Here is a 19721-nt window from a genome sequence, read left to right as displayed (position 1 = left end):
CCAACAAATCAATTCTGGAATTAAAACTAGTCTTCTGGTTTGTACAGCTTTGTGCTGCACTGTGTAATGTTTTATCTGCCTGACCATCAGAATTAGGATCTGGTGACCTCAGATTTCAGTAACTAGCCTTGGACAAATATAAAGGGCATAAAGACATATTGAAACTTGAGGCAAGTTGAGTTTGATACACAGAAGATAGATTACTCAAATGATTGAGGAAAAACCTAATGTTGAGTGGTCATTTGTTGAGCATAGAAAGTGTGAATTCCATGTGCCACTGTATGGTTTGCTTCATCTGTCTCATTGCACTTTCTGGGAGGAAAAAGAAACCATGTTCACAAGCAAAAGAAATGTAATAGTTAATTTTTGGCCATTAACTGAAATCTTATTTTTCTTGCTGAATATTTAGAAACTTAAAATGGAGAGTTAGGAAGTTCCTTTCGCATGTCATTGTTTGGCCACTAAATAAAGCCTTCAGACTTCTTTTATGTGCTGTTCTTCCTTTGTTTCTCTTGTACACCTCTGCCCCACCAAGAAAGTGCACTTTTTCTACCCAGTGAGTAACATCAGTTAGTCTCCTGCTCGTTTCAGAAAAAATGAATGTAATTATTCAACCTAGTGGGCTGTAACATTGAGAAATTGGCAAATGTTACACTCTGAACTGCTTTCATGTTTTTGGCAGCTTACATATCTCATTCAATGAATGTTTTTATTTAAATTATTCCTAGAATAGGCAGAGGGTTTCAGTATAATAGGTAGGTATAGAGCAAAATATTTATTTCAGCACGTTCTGGAAAATTGAAGCACCGAGATCACTAATGCAGTACCACCTCTCAACTTCAATTCTTGAATTTGCTATAATGTACTATGCTATCACTGTTCTCTCCTTTCGAAAATAGTTAATGTTTCCTGATGGTGTAGGAGGGCAAGCTAGGCTAAAGATAGGTGTATTTGCCTGCATAAAGTGAGCATTATCACACTTTAAACCAAGTCTTAGTTTTCTGTTTTGTGTATCTCTTCCTACTGACTGGTCCACTGTAGCCCAAATTTTGTAGCTTAAATTTTTGCTTAAATTTCAATTAGAATGAATTATAATTAATAGTTTTGGTAAATGTCTCATTGAAAAATTGAAGCTAATATTGAATTTCATTTCATTTTGTCTTGTGCTTCATTTTGCAGCTGTTTCTGATAGACTTTGGTTTGGCTAAAAAATACCGTGACAACCGGACAAGACAACACATACCATATAGGGAAGACAAAAATCTTACAGGAACAGCACGATATGCCAGCATCAATGCACATCTAGGTATTGAACAGAGGTGAGCATACTATTTGGTTACTTCCCTAAAGCTTATTGTCTTTTGACAGACCTTCAGAACCATAACAGCACCTGAATAGATGGTACCTATCATGTTGACGTGTGAGGTCTGGTAGCATTTGACCTAAATCAACAGATCAGGTAATACCAGGCTGATCAAGTTGATTGCAATGCTGTCTCCATCTTACTGGAATGAAGGTATCCACCCTCGAAGGAGTCGCTGGGGTGGGTGATTTGACAATGAAAGTGTCAAGTAAATATGCACCTGCAGTGCTCAAAGTTAGCTTGAAATTTTTAAAAATTAACATTTGCTTGGAGCAATTTTCTTTGAAATTTTGGACACAGGAGGGCCTTAATTCTGGGAGTTGCAAGACAATGTAAGATTGTGAACTTGTGACAGCACTTTTGAATTTAAAGCGGTTGCAACTCATGTTTCCTGCAGCTCTAAGAAATCATTAAATATATAAGTGTCACTAGCACAATCAACTACTCCTTTTGGAGAAGCTGGAGGAGAGCTGTCTGTCAGCAAGTGCATTACTTATGGTTTAAGTATTTCCACAGTGCTGTTCGAAAGCAACTTCATGAATTTTGACCCAGCGACCGTGAAGGAATGGTAAATCCAGTTTTCAGTTCCATTCATAATTCCTCAGAATATAAAGTGGGCCTTTTCACCATGCAGCACAACTTGGGCAAATATCAGGCATGGAAGAATGAAGTAACATTTATACCATGTAAATGCTAAGCAATGACCACCTCCAATAAGGGTTTTGGAAGACTTGTGTCCAGAGTTGAGTGTGTTGGTGGGAAAGCACAGCAGGTCAGGCAGTATCTGAGGAACAGGAGAATCGACCTTTCAGGCATCAGGACTCTGATCTCCAGCATCTCACTTTCTCCTTTTCAGAGTTATGGTCCAGTCCCTGTATACTTCATCTTGTTTCTTCTTGGTGAAAAGTTATGAATTTAGAGGTGGTGTTAAGCAAACTTATTACTTTCCACTGAAAAATCCAATGTGCAGCCACTGTACATTGGTGTGGGAGTGAACAATTAGGTACAAGTGGAATGATTTGTCATGGATAACAGCACCCTTGCTTGTTGGGGCTGCAGGGATCTTCCATAATGTTTGTGGCATCCTTTAGATTATGAAAATGTTTACAAAATCAGATATTGAATCAGCTGCCACAGAATACTTAGTCTCCCACCTGTTGTAATTACAGTGTTTAAGTAATTGGCCCATTCACAATCAAGTGTCTTGTCAATGGCAGCCTTGCACAGGATGTTGATATTGGGATTTCAACAGTGGTAGTGCTGGCAAATGAGGTAGTTAACCCTTATTGGAGGTGGTCATTGAGCATTTGCATGGCATAAATGTTACTTCATTCTTCTGTGCCTGAATTTTGCCCAAGTTGTGCTGCATGGCAAAAAGGCCCACTTTAATTTCTCAGGAATTATGAGTGGAACTGAAATTGTCAGCGAAAATCTCCACTTCTGGTCTTGACATGATGAAAAAGTCACTGTTGAAGCAGCTGAGGAAGGTTCAGCTTAAATGCTGTCCAGAGACCTTTTAGCAACACCCTAAGCCTGAGATTATTGGTGGTCTTTGTGCTGGTATGCCTGTAGCCGTTGAAAGTTTTTCTGCTTTGATTTCCATTTACTTCAGTTTTATGAGGTCATCTGCTTTGATTTGAGGTTGTAATGAGACGAATTGTGGACTTGGTGGAACCAAGCTGAATATTACTGAGCAGTTGATTATCAAATGGCACTTGCTAGCACTGTCAGAGACCATTTCCATCATTTGCTGATTGTGAATAGACTGTGCTAGTAATGCTTGAATTGCATTTTTCCTTTCTGTTTGGCACAGATATGAGCAATTTTCTGCTTGACTGGGTAAATTGCAACATTGTACCTATATAGGTGAGCAACTTGTTTATAGAAGCGATTCATTCTGGAGCATTAATCACTGAAGTTGGGCAGTTGTCTAGCCCCGTAGCTTTCCTGTATCTAATGCTGTCAATCGTTTCTTTATCGTGTGGGTGATTTGAATGTTGAGCGAAGGTGAGTCATCCACTCAGCAGTTCTGGGTGAACATGGTTCCAAATGCTGTAACCTTGTATTTTGAATTGCAGTGCAGGGCTCTTTGAGGATAGAATGAATATTTGTGGAAGCATTGCCTGTTTAATTATCATCACAACTCATGACTTGTGATAAGACTTCTGGGATTTGTATGTTTGTAGAATCATTTATCTCTATCTGCTTTCATTTGTAGAACTTGCATGTAGTCACATTTAACTTTCGGTTCAATTGTGGGCATGTTAACACTGTATTTTCCCATTCTCTTGCATGTGCTCAAAAATAATTTCTGTAAACAGTTTTGTTAGTGCAAGATTTTTTCTAGAATAAAAGCACAGCTTAGTGAGTATATTATTCACGTTAGACTAAACATATAATGCTATGATAAGTTTACTGGTTAGCTTTGGTATTTCAGGCAAAATTTATTTTCATTTTGCTTGATTATATACAGCTTGAAAAGCAATTTTTTTGTTTTAAGGAAGGATGTACACTAGGAAGTTTGTTCTCGATAAGGTGAAGATGGAGAAAAGAATGCTGGCGATGACTCATCTCTGCTTGACTCCTGTCTTGACCTCTGTATCCCCTCATATTATTGTGGGTGAGGACAGTTGCCAGCATCTTGTTGAGGAGGAGATGAAGGATGTTTATGAATTTTACTCGCAAGCCTTTTGACAGATTCTTGCATAGCACTTCTCAAATGATTGAATTGAAAATCTTGGTCAGACCGTTGAAGGCTACATAGTGATTCGTGTCATTCCTAGCATTTGTGTTGGAGTTGCTGAGCAGTGAAAATCATGTTCATTCCTGTTTGGTTGGTAGCCACACTGGATTTCAGGAAGAATTTCTTCAGACTGGGAGAAAGTGCTTAGTGAGGATTTGGGCGATGGAGAATAGGGAGATTCCTCTGGTTCCCACAGTACACTTTGTCTCCTTCCTAAAGACAGTGGTGATGCCAGCATCCTGGAGGTCACCAGGGATTTCTTTGTAGTTTCAGATTTTTACATCTGGGACAGTCAGTGTAGATGAAGGGTAAGCTCTGCTCCTTGAAGTTTGAAAATTTCCACTAGAATCCTGTCTATTCCTGTGTCTTCCATTCTTTGTCTAATGGCAGCTTCACCTTCTGCCACATGAGGTAGGAGTTGAAGATCATTTTTGTGGAACTGGGGATTTCAATAAACACGTCCTCATTGATTATATTGAGAGTTACAAGTTATTTGAAATTCTCTCCATCAGAGGTTGATGTTTTCTATCTCTAAAAGGGTTCATCTGTACTCTTCACTGGTTTAAGGCTAAAGATTATGGATCCATATATTGCCTTTGTGGTACAGAAGAAACCCTGGATATCGTGCTCGTTGGCAAAGAGTTGCATCTCCTTATCTTTCTCAAGACACCATTAGGCCATGATTTCTTTGGTTCTTTTTTGTAACCCAATGTTTGCTATTTGCCTTGCTGGTAAAGAGGAGAACTCAATGTCATTTTGCCTGGCATGGAAAGATCCCCTCTTGGTGGGGTCATGGATGATATGGTCATTCTTGTCAAACCAGTTTTGGCTTTTCCTTGTCTTATAGATGTTTTAGAACTCTTTCCTGAATTTCTTCACTCCATTAAAATGAGCAGGGTAGTGCAGACTTAGTGAGTTCACTGACAGGTGAAGTATGTGGCTAAACAATGACACAATATGAGCACTGGCTTTGTGGTTGCTGTGCCATTACATCGCCGTTGAGTGACCATGCTGGGCAAGTATTAGCAATCCGACTACACAGCTTGTCAGATGGTTTTGGGTGCAAGGGATGCTGATGTTTCGGCAGATGTCCACTTAGTAGCGAATTGCTCTATGAATGAAAAATAATAAGTTGGGTGGAAATCGGATGCGAGAAAGACTACTGGGCTGTTGTAGGTGATTGTATCAATGAGTTTGTTAAGGTAAACCTGCTAGGCCCCAAAACGAAAATCCTTCTGAAAAGCTTGACGCAACTTTGACTTAGCCAAAGCAATATAATACCTCAGCCCTTTTGTTTACCATAGCATGAGAAATTAATTCCTTTTGCATCCTATAGGTTGTGAAATGTCAGTTGATTTTAACTTGCTCTCCTTGTCTGGGATATCTCTCCAGGTCAGTACTCAAGCTGAGTTTCAGTACTCTAAAGTGCTTTGAAAGTAAAATAGTTCAGGGTATATGTTGGTTTTGTTTGCAATTTCCTCCAATACCAATATCTTTTTTTGCCCGACAGTCGTCGTGACGATATGGAATCTCTAGGATACGTACTGATGTACTTCAACAGAACAAGCCTTCCTTGGCAAGGATTGAAGGTAAATACAGAGGAGATGGAATTCAAATACGTAGCAGCATAGATCAACCTTAACGTAAATTGCTTTAAGTTGGCACTGTGTATTGTACATCTGATCATCATTATTGAGTAAAATTGTAGCATTTCCAATTTGTAGTTGAGGAAATTGGTTTAAGAATTAAGAGTAGGAGTATGGACCACATGAGCCTTTAGTCTATTAAAGCAATTCTTGCTGATTTTCACCCTCCACTCTACTTTCTGGTCTGCTCGATTCCCTGCGGAACCAAAAGTACATCCATTTCAACCTTAGATTCTCCATCATAGTGTATATTTATGAACTATCTCCGCCTCAATGATTGACCCTAATGAGTCTGTGGATCTGAGCTCTAAATTACCAGCCAGGATAATGTCTGCCCTATCAAGCCATATCTTGCATGTTTTCATGAGAGCAGCTCTGATTCACTCTTACTGTCAAAACACAAGCCCAATTTATTCAACATCTTGCTGCAGGACAACCTTATCATTGCAACGATGTAACTCATGATCTTTTCCTAGGAAGTACATCCTTTTTTTAATTTTGGGAGTCACATCAACACACCACGAAGAAGTGGTTTCACCCAAGCGCTATGCAATTATAGCAAGACTTCGTTCTTCTACTTGGTCTCCTTGTGATGATAAAACTTGGGTTTGTTTTTAAACTCCATGACAAGTACTGAGGAGCTGGTATGCAGATTTGGTGTTTAGGTTTTATAAAGAATAATCCACAAGGATATAATTTTTTTTTGGAATGATGAAGAGAATGTATAAAGACATTTCTCAGTTTATGACTATTAGGACAAGCCTTTGAAACTTGCAGATCAAATCCGTAAGAAGCTGCTGCTCAGGCATTTCATATGAAGTATTTACCAATCAGCTAATCTCACACTGCCAGCATCTTCAGAGGATGTGTGGAATATGCATCAGGTGCAGATGTGACCTGTTTGTCACGAGTTGCATTTCCTCCAACTTAAGTTGATCATTTTGGGGGGGGAAAAAAGCAAAATACTGTGGATGCTGAAAATCTGAAATAAACACAATGCTGGAGAAACTGAATAATCCTACTGGATTTTTTTTTCAACTGATGTCCCGCTACTGTTTGTAAATATTGTAGCGACCTATCAATATATGCCATGCTTGTCTGCCATGTGTTATCCTCACATCTACTGTAGGTTGTCATAGTCCAAGCAGACCATAGGAATCTCATAAAAGAGACACCAATGGTAGTACACTATAGCTCAAGCAAGGGGAGACACTAAGAAATAGTCCTTCATGGTAACTTCTGCTGGTATGGGAAGTGAATCCATGCTTTTGATATTGTTCTGCATCATAAATGAACAGTCCAGCCACCCTGAGCTAACAGTACCTGTGTTTCTAATCATTCTGACTAATTATCCTACCTTTGCACTTACTGTGTCTTTACCAGTTCATTAAGCTGCTTTGCTTTCTATGTACAATGTAATATGCAACTGGAGTGCCTTCTCTGGTGAATACCTAAAGCATATGTAAATGCAGTCCACTTGTGCATAAATTGCTGTTTGCATTTTAAATACAAGTCGCTATTTTTCCCGATGCTATTAACTTTAAGGGAAGATAAAAATTGTGGTTTTTGATTATTTACATCAAGATAGAAACTGCATTTGTATGATAAAAGCATTTTTCAAAAGCATTTGTTACTTGAAACAAATATGTAAACATTTTGTTCTGAAGATTTGTTAAACCAGTTGAACCAGGTCTTATTAGAAATGGTATTTGTTCTGCAAAATAAATTTAAATGCTGACATTTTGCAATAGCACATTTATCTACCTTTTTTAAAATATTTGAAAGCCTCAATCCTTTGAAAATACAGTTGCAGTGGTTGATATCATTCATAAGCAAAGATGGGAAACTGCCTTCAAGTATGTGGACAAAATTAAAAATCACACAACTCAGGCATGGTTCAACAGGTTTATTTGGAGGCAGTAGCTATTGAAGTGTTTCTTCATCAGGAGAACGCTGGTGCCTCAAATAAACCATTCGGACTGTAAACCTGATGTTGTGTGATTTTTAACTTTGTCCACCCCAGTCCAACACCGGCTGGTGCAATTCTGTAAATGATGCTTGCCATATTTTATTTGGCCATACGTATGAATTTTTGACACATGCTCGCATCATGTGACAGACCTCAACACCTATGAGTTTGAAATGATTCCAGCCATCTTTTTAACCAGGCAGGATGGATTAATGTGCCACTACCATGACATCAATAGCATTTCATGTAATTAGAAGTTGTTGATCATCTAGTAAGTAATTGACAGTCCAGACAAGTTTGTTTTCTGTTGTTTATTTTCTTTTAAGTTGTATCGTCTAAGAACCTGAGTTCACTTTGGATTAACAGAATTGTTAATTTTGTATTTGTATAAATCAACTTTGACAGTACACTTGTTCAGTTGGTGTTTTTTTTAAATGGATATCTTCCCTTGATGGGTAAACAGTGAGAATGTAACATGAGGTTCAGGACATACAGGCTGTGACCAACTGGATAATTAAAAGTTGTATAACCGGATACTTCCTGACTTGTTTCAGTATATATTTAGAAATATGAATTTTTCTGTAATTAAAAATTAGCTATAAATGTTGATATTAAGCCAGATTATTTTTCAGAACTACTTCAGAATGGTGCTTTTCTACTTGAGATAGAATAAATTGGCTTAATGTTTAATACTTGTTTTCTTTAATTTTTGAGCAATTTTTACATGTTTATTCCACAGGCAGCCACAAAGAAGCAGAAATATGAGAAAATTAGTGAGAAAAAGATGTCCACGCCAGTTGAGGTATTGTGTAAGGTAGGTTTTGATTCTAAGTTTATTCAAATCCGCTATTAAAATATTATTTTAAACTATTGATTTTTAACTACGTTTGAAATCTTTTAACTAGGTACCTTAATTAAGATTAACTGTCACTTTGAATGGAATGGGCATAGGCTGGCAATAAAAGGAAATGTAGAAAAAATAAACTTGTTTTGTACCTTTTGGGAAGGGATTCTCATTAATTGGAGAAATTAGTTGAGTACAAGATTAACTCTTCCTTTTCTATATTAGGGGTTCCCTGCTGAGTTTGCAATGTACCTGAACTACTGTCGTGGACTACGTTTTGAAGAAGCACCAGATTACATGTATCTTCGACAGCTTTTCCGCATTCTTTTCAGGTGATGTGAAGTCAAGAATGCATTTGTTCTGCCATAATGCAATGGAGGAATTGGGAATTGACCAATAAGTGGCTTTCCTGTATTGCTTTTGAGAAATTATAAAATAACTAATATCAATGAGGGGTACATCATGTTCCAAACAATCAGTTGTGATAGAGGACACTCTAGTCACAGGCACAGACAGATGTTTCTGTGGCCAGCAAAGAAAATCCAGAATGGTGTGTTGCCAGATTCCAGAGTGTCTGAGGGTGCTGAATGTTCTCAAAGGGAAGAGGGACCAGCAGGATGTCATTGTACACATTGAAACCAACGGCGTAGGAAGGGAAAAGGATGAGATTCTGAAGGGCGAATACAGAAAGTTAGACAAGAATTTAGCAAGGAGATCCTAGAGGGTAGTAATATCTAAATTACTCCCGATGCTACGAGCTAGTGAAGTTAGAAATAGGATAGAGTAGATGAATGCATGGCTGAGCTTGTGCATGGGCGAAGGTTGCACATTTTTGGATCATTGGAATCTCTTCTGGGATGCAAGTGACCTGGACAAGAAGGATGGATTACGTCTGAATTGGAACTGTCAGGGAAATAGACTGTCAGGGAAATTTGCTTGAGCTGCTCAGGTGGATTTAAACTAACAGGGTGGGGGATGGGGGAGAACCCAGGGAAATAATGAGGAAAGAGATCAATCTGAGACTGGCACAGTTGGGAAGCTGAGTGAGTCAAACATTCAGGGCAGGCAGGAACGAAGCAGAGAACCAGGTAGGACTGATAAATTAAACTGCATTTAGTTCAATACACGGGGCCTGATGGGGAAGGTGGATGAACTCTGGGCATGGTTAGGAACATGGAATTGGGTTATCATAAGAATTATAGAAACATGACTCTGGGATGGACAGGACTGGAACCTTAATGTTCCAGGATACAAATACTGTAGGAAGGATAGAAAGGGGGGAAAGAGGGGAGTAGTGTTTTGTTTTATGAAGGGATAAGATTACTGTTATACTTAGGGACGATATTCCTGGGAATACATCCAGGGAAGTTATTTGGGTGGAACTGAAGAAATAGGAAATGGGTGATCACTTTATTGGGATTGTATTGTATTGTAGACCCCCCCAGTAGTCTGGCAAATTTCCCTGACAGTCTATTTCCCTGACAGTTCCAATTCAGACGTAATCCATCCTTCTTGTCCGGGTCACCTGCATCCCAGAAGAGATTCCAATGATCCAAAAATGTGTAACCTTCACCCATGCACAAGCACAGCCATGCATTCATCTGCTCTATCCTCCTATTTCTAACTTCACTAGCTCGTAGCAACTGGAGTAATCCAGATATTACTACCCTCTAGGATCTCCTTGCTAAATTCCTGTCTAACTTTCTGTATTCGCCCTTCAGAATCTTATCCTTTTCCCTTCCTACGCCGTTGGTTTCAATGTGTACAATGACGTCCTGCTGGTCCCTCTCCCCTTTGAGAACATTCAGCACCCTCAGACACCCTGGAATCTGGCAACAAACACACCATTTATAAGGAGATTTCGGCTATGTCTGAATAATAGGGTGGTTATGGTAGGGAATTTTGACTTTCCAAACATAAACTGGGGCTGCCATAGTGTTAAGAGTTTGGATTGAGAGGAATTTGTGTACACAAAAAATTTCTGATTCAGTATGTGGATCTACCTACTAGAGAAGGTAGATCCATATCTTGACCTGCTCTTGGGAAACAAGGCAGGAACAGGTGACTGAAGTGGGGGAACACTTTGGGGCCAGCAACTATAAATCTGTTAGCTTTAAAATAGTGATGGAAAAAGATAGACCAGATCTAAAAGTTGAAGTTCTAAATTGGAGGAAGGCTTATCTTGATATTTCAAAAACGGATTGGGGGCAGATGTTCGCAGGTAAAGGGATGACTGGAAAATGGGAAGCCTTCAGAAATGAGATAACGAGAGTCCAAAGACAGTATATTCCTGTTAGTGAAAGGCAAGGCTGGTAGGTGTAGGGAATGCTGAATGACTAGAGAAATTGAGGGTTTGGTTAAGACCAAGAAGGAAGCACATGACAAGTATAGAGGGGACAGATGGAGTAAATCCTTAAGTAGATTCCTCTTTTCTTTATACTCTAAGAGGGAAATCAGGAGGGCAAAAAGAGGACATGAGGTAGCTTTCGCAACTAGGGTCAAGGAGAATCCAAAGGGATTTTACAAATGCATTAAGAACAAAAGGGTAACTAGGGAGAGAATACAGCCCCAACACCTTCAGTACCTACCTTTGCCTAGAGAATATGCCCCCTCAAAGATCAGCAAGGAAGTCTGTTTGGAGGCACAGGAGTTGGATGATATTAAATGAATATTCTTCTTCAGTAGTTACTGTGAAAAAGGACATGAGAGGTATAGAATGTGGGGCAATAGGCAGTGACATCTTGAAAAATGTCCATGTTACAGAGGTGGTGGTGCTGGATGTTTCAAAACTCAAAGATAGATAAATACCCAGGACCTGATCAGGTGCACTCTCTAACCCTGTGGGAAGCTACGGAAATTATTGCTGGGCCTCTTGCTGAGATATTTGTGTCATTGATAGTCACGGTGAGGTGCCGAAAGACAGGAGGTTGGCTAATGTGGTGCCATTATTTAAGAAAAGTGCTAAGGATAAGCCAGGAAACTGTAGACTGGTAAGCCTGACATCAGTGGTGAGCATCTTGTTGGGGAGAATCCTGAGGACAGAATTTACATGTACTTGGAAAGGCACGGTCTGATTAGGGATAGTGAGCATGGCTTTGTGCGTGGGAGGTCATATCTCAAACTTGATTTGAGTTTTTTGAAGAAGTAAGAAAGAGGATTGATTAGGACAGAGCAGTAGACATGATCTATATAGACTCCAGTAAGGTGTGCGCCAAGGTTCCCTATGGGAAGCTGGTTATCACTGTTAGATCTCTTGGAGTACAGGTAGAATTAGCCATTTGGATGCAGAACTGGCTCGAAGATAGGAGACCGAGGGTGGTGGTGGAGGGTTGATTTTCAGACTAGATGCCTGTGACCAGTGGTGTACCACAAGGGTTGATGCTGGATCCACTACTCTTCTTTATTTATATAAATAATTTGAATGTGAACATAGGTATAGTTAGTAAGTTTGCAGATGACACCAAAAGTGGAAGCGTAGTTGACAGCAAATAAGGTTACCTCAGTCCAAAGGGATCTTAGTCAGGTAAACTGTGGGCCAAGGAGGGGCAAATGGAGTTTAATTTTGATAAATGTGAGGTTGTGCATTTTGGGTAAGCAAATCTTAGCAGGACTTTTACACTTAGTGGTAAAATCCAAGGTCATGTGGCTGAACAAAGACTTCAGAGTGCAGGTTCATAGCTCCTTGAAAATCGAGTCGCAGGTCGATAGGATAATGAAGACATCTGGTATGCTTTCTTTTATTGGTCAGAGCCTTCATTGGTTGCAACTGTACATGAATTGGTTAGTCCACCTTTGGAATATTGCATGCAATTCTGGCCTCCTCCCTATGGAAGGATGTTGTGAAACTTGAAAGGGTTCAGAAAAGATTTACAAGGATGTTGCCTGGTTTGGAGCTATAGGGAGAGGCTGAATAGGCTGAGAGGTGTCCTTATGGAGGTTTATAAAATCATGAGGGCATGGACAGGATAAATAGTCAGTCTTTTCCCTGGGGTGGGGGGAGTCCAGAACTAGAGGGCATAGGTTTAGGGTGAGCGGGGAAAGAGATAAAAGAGACTTCAGGGGCAATGTTTTCACACAGGATGGTGCGTGTATGAAATGAGCTGCCAGAGGAAGTGTTGGAGGCTGGTACAATTACAGCATTTAATAGGCATCTGGATGGGTATATGAATAGGAAGGGTTTGGAGGGAGATGGGCCAACTTTGGCCTTCCCAACTTATTCTATGTTTTAAAATGTCTCTCTCTGCCTCTGATTTGTACCCAAATGCGTCTTCCCATTCTCCCTGCCAAAATATATCGTGTTGCAGTTTTGTGTTAAGCTTAACTACTATATTTCTGCCAGTTTATCCATTTAAAGTGCATTACTATATTGTTTATGATATTTTGTCTTGTGGTCTGCATATTTGGAAATTTTCCTGTATACCAGTTAGTTAATATTTCAAGAACAGTGATTTTAATATTGAGACAGTATATCCTTGTACTTTGTCTTCCAGTTTTTAAAAAGATTGAGAGCTTCTTTCACTAATATTTATACATTATTTTAATCCCTTTGGCTCCAGATTTTCTAACCAATCTGTGACACTATCAAATATCTTTTGAAAGTATCAATATAGAAGTACACTCAACTCCACCAAATTGTTCTCTGAAGTAAGGTGGGTTGGGGGCGCGGTGAGGCGGGTAGAGAGACAGTTGCAGGGAAGTTAGATATGGCTTGCCTTTCAGAAATCCATTCTGGGCATTCACCTTAAATATCTTTCTACATAATTTTGGCCTGAATTATTTGTTCAGTTTTCATGGCACTTAGGCTGGGCTGTAGTTTCTGGTTTTGTCATTCTCCTCTGGCTTGAATAGAGGTGAATTTGGTGTCTTCCAGTCCTGTGACCCCACTAATGAAGACTGGAAAATTCTGCTTTACATTTGTTCTTCACTTCATCCATAGGTAACAGCGATTGCTTTCCATTGAGTGGCTTTTCTACTTTGAGCATTTTAAAGTACCTCCTTTTATTTGTTTTCTCTCCTCTTCGGTGCTGCATCCTTTTCTGTGCTATTGGCAGCATTCTCTTTCTTGATAGTAGTAAATGACTAGGTGACCGTAGATATCTGGATTTTTCTTTGTCACAGTTTGCTATTTTACTGAGAGCTATTCCTGGTGTTGGAGAAGTTTTAATTTTGCAATTGATTTTTTAAAATAAAATGTAGCCTTTGGAAAAGTACCTGGGAATTCTCAATATTTTCTAATTGTACAACACTTAATGTTTCCTAATTTTTCTTTAGAACCTTAAATCATCAGTATGACTACACCTTTGACTGGACAATGTTGAAGCAAAAGGCAGCACAGCAGGCAGCTTCTTCTAGTGGGCAAGGGCAGCAAGCACAGACCCCCACAGGCAAGCAAACTGAAAAGTCCAAGAGCAACATGAAAGGTAAGTAGTCTTTTGAAAATAAAACTAATTTTTTAGGGAGTGATGTACATAATCTCATCCTAATTTGGAAATAAAAATGTATTTTGGATATTGTTGTTGGGGGAAGGAAGATTATGGCTTCGTACCTTGTGTGAATTGTCCTTTCAAAATTGTTTCAGAAGAATGTAATCAGCAGCCTAGGATTGCCCTGCTGTTCAACAGTATCATGGCTGATTTGCCTCAGGCCTTAACTGCTCTTTCATGCCAGTTCTGCATGGCTGTCAACACCCTAGTTGGGAGAACCTTGTCTACCTTCTCTTTAAATACTTTGTGATCTAGACTCAGCAACTCTCTGGGATAGAGAATTCCAGGTATTCACTATCCTCTGGAATAAGAATTTCCTTCACCTCTGTTTTAAATTTGTCCCCTGTACTGTAACTAGGTCTCCTGGTTCAGGATTCTCCCAACTAGTGGAAAGATCTCAATATTTACTTAGTCAAATTCCTGAGAATTTTATCTGTGCTGATAAGATCATTCCCCATTCGTGTAAACCCTAAAGAATAAAGGCTGAACCTGTTGCCACTCTTGATTTGTCAACCCTTTCATACCAGGAATTATCCCAATGTGAAAGTTTTCGGAACAGTCTCCAGTGCTCGTATATCATTTTCTAAAATGCTGAAATAAAAACTGTACGCATACTCTAAGTGTGTACTCGCCAACATTCTGCATAATTGTAACAAGATTTTCCTGTTTTTAAACCTCAATCCCCTACCAATGAAGGTCAAAATTCCAAAGTTAGTTGTTGCATCTGTATGCTAATCTTTTGTTTTGTATAGAATCCCTACAGTGTGGGAACAGGCCTTTTGGCCCAACAAGTCCACATCGATCCTCCAAAGAGTAACCCACCCGAACCCGTTCCCCATTACTTTACATTTACCTCTGACTAATGCACCCATCCTACACATTCCTGAACACTAGGGGCAATTTAGTATGGTCAATTCACTGTAACCTGCACGTCTTTGGATTGTGGGAGGCAACTGGTGCACCCAGACAAAACCTACACAGACACGGAAAATGTGCAAACTCGACATAGTTGCTCAATTTTGGTGTCATCTGCAAACTTACTAACTATACCTCTTATGCTCGAATTCAAATATTTATATAGATGCTGAAAAGTAATGCATCCAGCACTGATCCTTGTGGCACTCCACTGGTCACAGGCCTCCAGTCTGAAAAACAGCCCTCCACCACCACCCTCTGTCTTCTACCTTTTGAGCCTGTTCTGTATCCAAATGGCTAGTTCTCCCTGTATTCCATGAGATTAACCTTGCTAATCAGTCTACCATGAGGAATCATGTCTTTCTCCATATAGATCACGTCTACTGCTTTGCCCTAATTAATACTCTGTTACTTCAAAAAACTCAATCAAGTTTGTGAGACATGATTTCCCACGCACAAAGCCATGTAGACTATCCTTAATCAGTCCTTGCCTTTCCAAATACATAAGTCTCAGTCCCCAGCCCATTTCCGGCCTATCACCCTCACCCTCACCTCCTTCCACCTATTGTATTCCCAGCACCCCTCCCCCTAATTCCTCCCCTTATCTCAGCCCGCTTGGCACACCAGCCTCATTCCTGAAGAAGGGCTTCTGCCCAAAACGTCGATTCTCCTGCCCTTTTCCACAATAAACACTGATGTAAAATACTCATTTAGTATCTCCTGTGCCTCCATTAAAGGATGTCTTGCTGATCTTTACGGGTTCATAATCTCTCCCTAGTTACCACCTTGTCTGTAATGTATTTTTAAAAAACCTTTTGAATTCTCCTTAACATTATTTGCCAAAGTTATCTCATGTCCCCTTTTTGCCCTCCTGAATTCCCTCTTGCGTGTGCTCCTACTTGCTTAAGTCCTTCTATGGCTTCAAAACAACAACCACATCCACTGCCCCCATCCTCTCATGATTCAAACCCCCCCGCCCCACAACCTTCGCAATATCTCTGCTCTTGTCATTCTGATCTGTTATGCATATATCATTTGATTATTGATGCCACAGTTTAAGTTGCCTCAGCCCTCAAGCTTTGGAGTACCATTCCTGCATCTTTCCATTCCTCTGCTTATCTTTAGTCCTAACTCTTTGACCATGTTTATGGTCCTCTGACATAATGTCCCCTTGTCTGGTTTTGTCATAATCTCAAATTCTGCCTGTGCAACACCTTGAGATATTTTATTAAAACATCCTATAAGTATATTTTGTCATTCATAATCTTAGTAGAAATGAAAATAAAACTTTCCAAGAAGGAAACGCCTACTAAAATCTGCTGTTTTCCTAATGTTGACGTGCTTTTAGGTGCTTTGTCCTTATACCTGAAATCTTGCACTTGTTTGCCTTTGTCCATATTTATTATTCCCTAATGAATTGCATACAAAAGAGTATGATTCACATGAATATGGTAAATAGTAATGCTGATGACGATATTGAAATGCAGGCTTAAGTTTGAATCTGGTCTGCAGTTAAAGAACTAATGTAGGTTATATGTAATCAATGACACACAGATCTTTTAAATGACTCAGTCTTTGTTTTCTATAGGTTTCTGATCTCGAGGTTGAAATGAAGCAAAACAGCATGTGAGAGCAGGTTGCCTTTTGTCACTCCCCTTTGATTTTTGTTTCACATGTACATGCCATTCAGTGGACAACCGTAAACTGATGAATTAAACTCAACTGGATACAGCAAACTCTGGGAAGTGCATACAAAAACTGTACCTACAACTGTAGCAGCTTTTAATCAAACTAATTCCTGGAAAAGCGCAATTTCATCTTTCAAAATAGAGCATCTGAAGCAGTCTTGCTGGTGTTCAGTTTTCTTTATTCAATAAATGGGATGTATGAAAGTGGTTGACACATGGAGAGAAAATAACATTGTGCATTTGCCAATTTTTTCTTTTTTTTTTGTTTCTCTACTGCCTGACAGTAAAAGGATGTTTAAGTGGCACATAGGAGCTGTTCCATAAGCAGTTTCTAAATTTCACCGAATATGTACTTGAAGGGTACACAACATAACTTACCTTTTCCCCTGTACTGTTCTAAATGTGCTGTTGATTAACAGAAAATGATAAATACTAAAGGCTGGGAGTTCTTTTAAAGCACCTGCAACCAGTAGTAAACTAATAGCAACCAAAGAATTAATATTTTCTGTTGGAAGGACTCTGCCTGCTGTCTTATGCTGGAATGGTATCTAATGTGAAGAAATGACAAAAGTAGTGACTACTAGATAATTCTAGAACTCTGCATTAAGTATATTGTACATGGTTAAAAGAAAAGCTTAGTCATCGCAAGCTTAGCTAACAACATGAGACTGACCTTGTATGTAAATTGCTTAGATAGCATTGTAATCACTGTATACATCTACTCAAATGAGATTTACGGTGTTTTTGGACGTCAGCTTTGTTGTTTACATGTTACTGAATAAGAAGACACTTCTTGTAAAAGACTAGGGTTATTTTATATTGCTGTGCTGAAGTTCCCTGTTTGCAATGCAACTTCCCTCAACTTTCACTTTTTTAAACAAAAAAATCAGCAAACTTTCAAAAGTCAGTTAATTTAAAGATGTTGCATTTCTTCACAGAGCTTTAGATTTGTAGACAGATGTACCTTTCTCCTTTTTTTGATACGGTGGTTATTTTGTAATTTTTTTTGGGGGGGGCAGCATTCGCTTTTGTTCTTGCTGCAGTAAATTGGTTATAGAATATGTATCCAAGATGGAGCCTCTGCAGTTACTAAGCAAATACCATTGACATATACAATGGTTGAACTTTGGCGTTTCTTTGAAATTTAAAAAGCGTGTTGGAGGTTTTTTACTTTACTTTTTGATCTTGTAAAATGAATGAAAATGAACTGATGTTTTGCAGTCAAGGTGTACAGTGCAGAAATGGCAACTGTTGCTGGCTGCGATTCTGGCCCAGCTGAAATCTTTTATTGCTGGAAGTACTTCAACAGTGTAATTTATTCCTTTTTAGCATGTAAGAATAAATTAAAAATTACTTGTCGGAATCACCTGACCAGTCTTAGTTTTTGCAAATTCATTGTGTATGTACTGTCAAAGATGTAAAATTTGAATTTCTAACACTTATGCAGATGTTCAAATTGCTTTAATTTGAATTAAGCTGGTTTTCCCTACAGTTTATCACATGGTATAGTATTCCTTCTGTCATTTAAGTTTTTGAAGGAGGTGTAAAATATCTATTATTTACACTCTTTATGGAAGAAAATTAGTTTTACATTTCTTTCAGATTTTACTAATGGGTAGCATGGATATCTTTTGAGTATAATTTATCCGTGCTACCCTGGTAGAGTACAGTCTTCAATTAGTAACTCTAAAATCAAGCCAGTTGGTGTAATAAACCTTTTATAACAGCTTCTGTGTGCACCGATCCAAAGTCAATATAGCTTGAATGTCTAGTTTGTAATAGCACCGCATGTGTTTTGCAGGGAGCAACCCAGGATGCTCCTGCTTAATGACCTGACTAGCATGACCTGTTCGGAGAGGGTTAACTTTTCAAAGGTCTCTCTGGGAAGTAAAAATCACACCTGCATTGAAATGTCAAGGAAACATGAAAGCCTTTTACTGCTTAAAAATAGCACGTCAAATCGTGAGAGAGTACTACCATATCTTCCCTATTATATCATCTATTATCTTTGGCTCTTGTTTTAAACGGAACGGTTTTATTTTGTACATTCAGATAGATGTATTTGTTCTGGATGCACATTCTAATGTTGCAGTGCTGTTTATTCCCAATGTTGACAAAGACACTGAATTCAGTCTTCAAGCTGGAATTTGGCATAAATATTTATAAGTAATTGGCATAAATAATGTGTATTAATTTTTGAAATTTGACAGCGGAGTGTGTACAGAAGTTAAGTGCATGTCCTCAAGGTTGACTACATTTGCCCTTGATCAGGAGTATTTAACATTGTAAATACTGATTTTTAAACAGCTGGAAACATGAGTTACTTGTTGTAAATTTTGTACAGGTTCATACATTCATAGCCAAAACAGGTTTGCATTTTATCAAATTGCTTCTTGCTTTACTTTTGTTTTCTTTGTTCCCATGTGCTGCAACAAAAAATTAATGTAAAGATATTGAGCAAAACTGAGAGTTTGCAAACTGAAGATCTCTTTAAAAAAAGTGAGTGCTATGCAAAGTGATAGCTTAGTGAAGATTGCCAATAGCAGTGAATATCAAAGAGTGATACTGCCAAATAGTAATTTTCCTCCCATTCCCTGTTTGAAAGACTGAGTGACTGCTTTTTCATCATTTTTTGATCTTCTCAGTTTTGTTTTTCAGAATGTGAGTACAATAATGGGTTTTGTATATTAAATATCTGTATATACTGGGATGTTGTGACATCAAATGTTGACAAAGTAACGTTTGCCAATTAGCTTTCAATTTTTTGAAGTGTACAGCTGTATTACTTCTGTTGCATCTATTTCAAATCTGAAATAAAATACACATTTTGAATTAACATGCAAGAATTCCGATATTAGCCTGTACACATTGATAAAATTGGGGTGTTCAGTGCATGCCAGTTTAAGATCAGTTGGATTCTGTCCTTGGGCATGGGATTCTAGCACAAAATACACCGGATTAGTGTTTGAAAAACAACATAGTTACATGAAAATGTATTCAAGGCAGCGCTGAGCTTTCATAAGTGGACTGTTTGTCTTGCTGTGCAAAATGAGTGGCAGTGTTTCTATTT

General features: G+C 38.8%; 1 protein-coding gene across 3 annotated transcripts in view; it reads left to right on the top strand.

Moving 5' to 3' along the window:
• The window catches only part of csnk1a1 (casein kinase 1, alpha 1), a 57671-nt gene extending 39657 nt beyond the window's left edge, over positions 1-18014 (top strand). For all 3 annotated transcript variants that reach the window (XM_072590926.1, XM_072590927.1, XM_072590928.1), the window contains 6 exons: positions 1180-1319; positions 5617-5695; positions 8461-8535; positions 8791-8897; positions 13837-13985; positions 16552-18014. In XM_072590926.1, coding sequence (XP_072447027.1) covers positions 1180-1319; positions 5617-5695; positions 8461-8535; positions 8791-8897; positions 13837-13985; positions 16552-16559 — 558 coding nt within the window. In that variant the 3' untranslated portion in view covers positions 16560-18014. The remainder of the gene's footprint in view (positions 1-1179; positions 1320-5616; positions 5696-8460; positions 8536-8790; positions 8898-13836; positions 13986-16551) is intronic.
• The last annotated feature ends 1707 nt before the right edge of the window (positions 18015-19721 follow it).

The sequence above is a fragment of the Chiloscyllium punctatum genome, chromosome 20 (assembly GCF_047496795.1).
Source record: "Chiloscyllium punctatum isolate Juve2018m chromosome 20, sChiPun1.3, whole genome shotgun sequence".
Lineage (NCBI taxonomy): Eukaryota > Metazoa > Chordata > Chondrichthyes > Orectolobiformes > Hemiscylliidae > Chiloscyllium > Chiloscyllium punctatum.
Note: the sequence above shows the minus strand (reverse complement) of the source record. Positions and strands in the feature narration are given on the sequence as shown.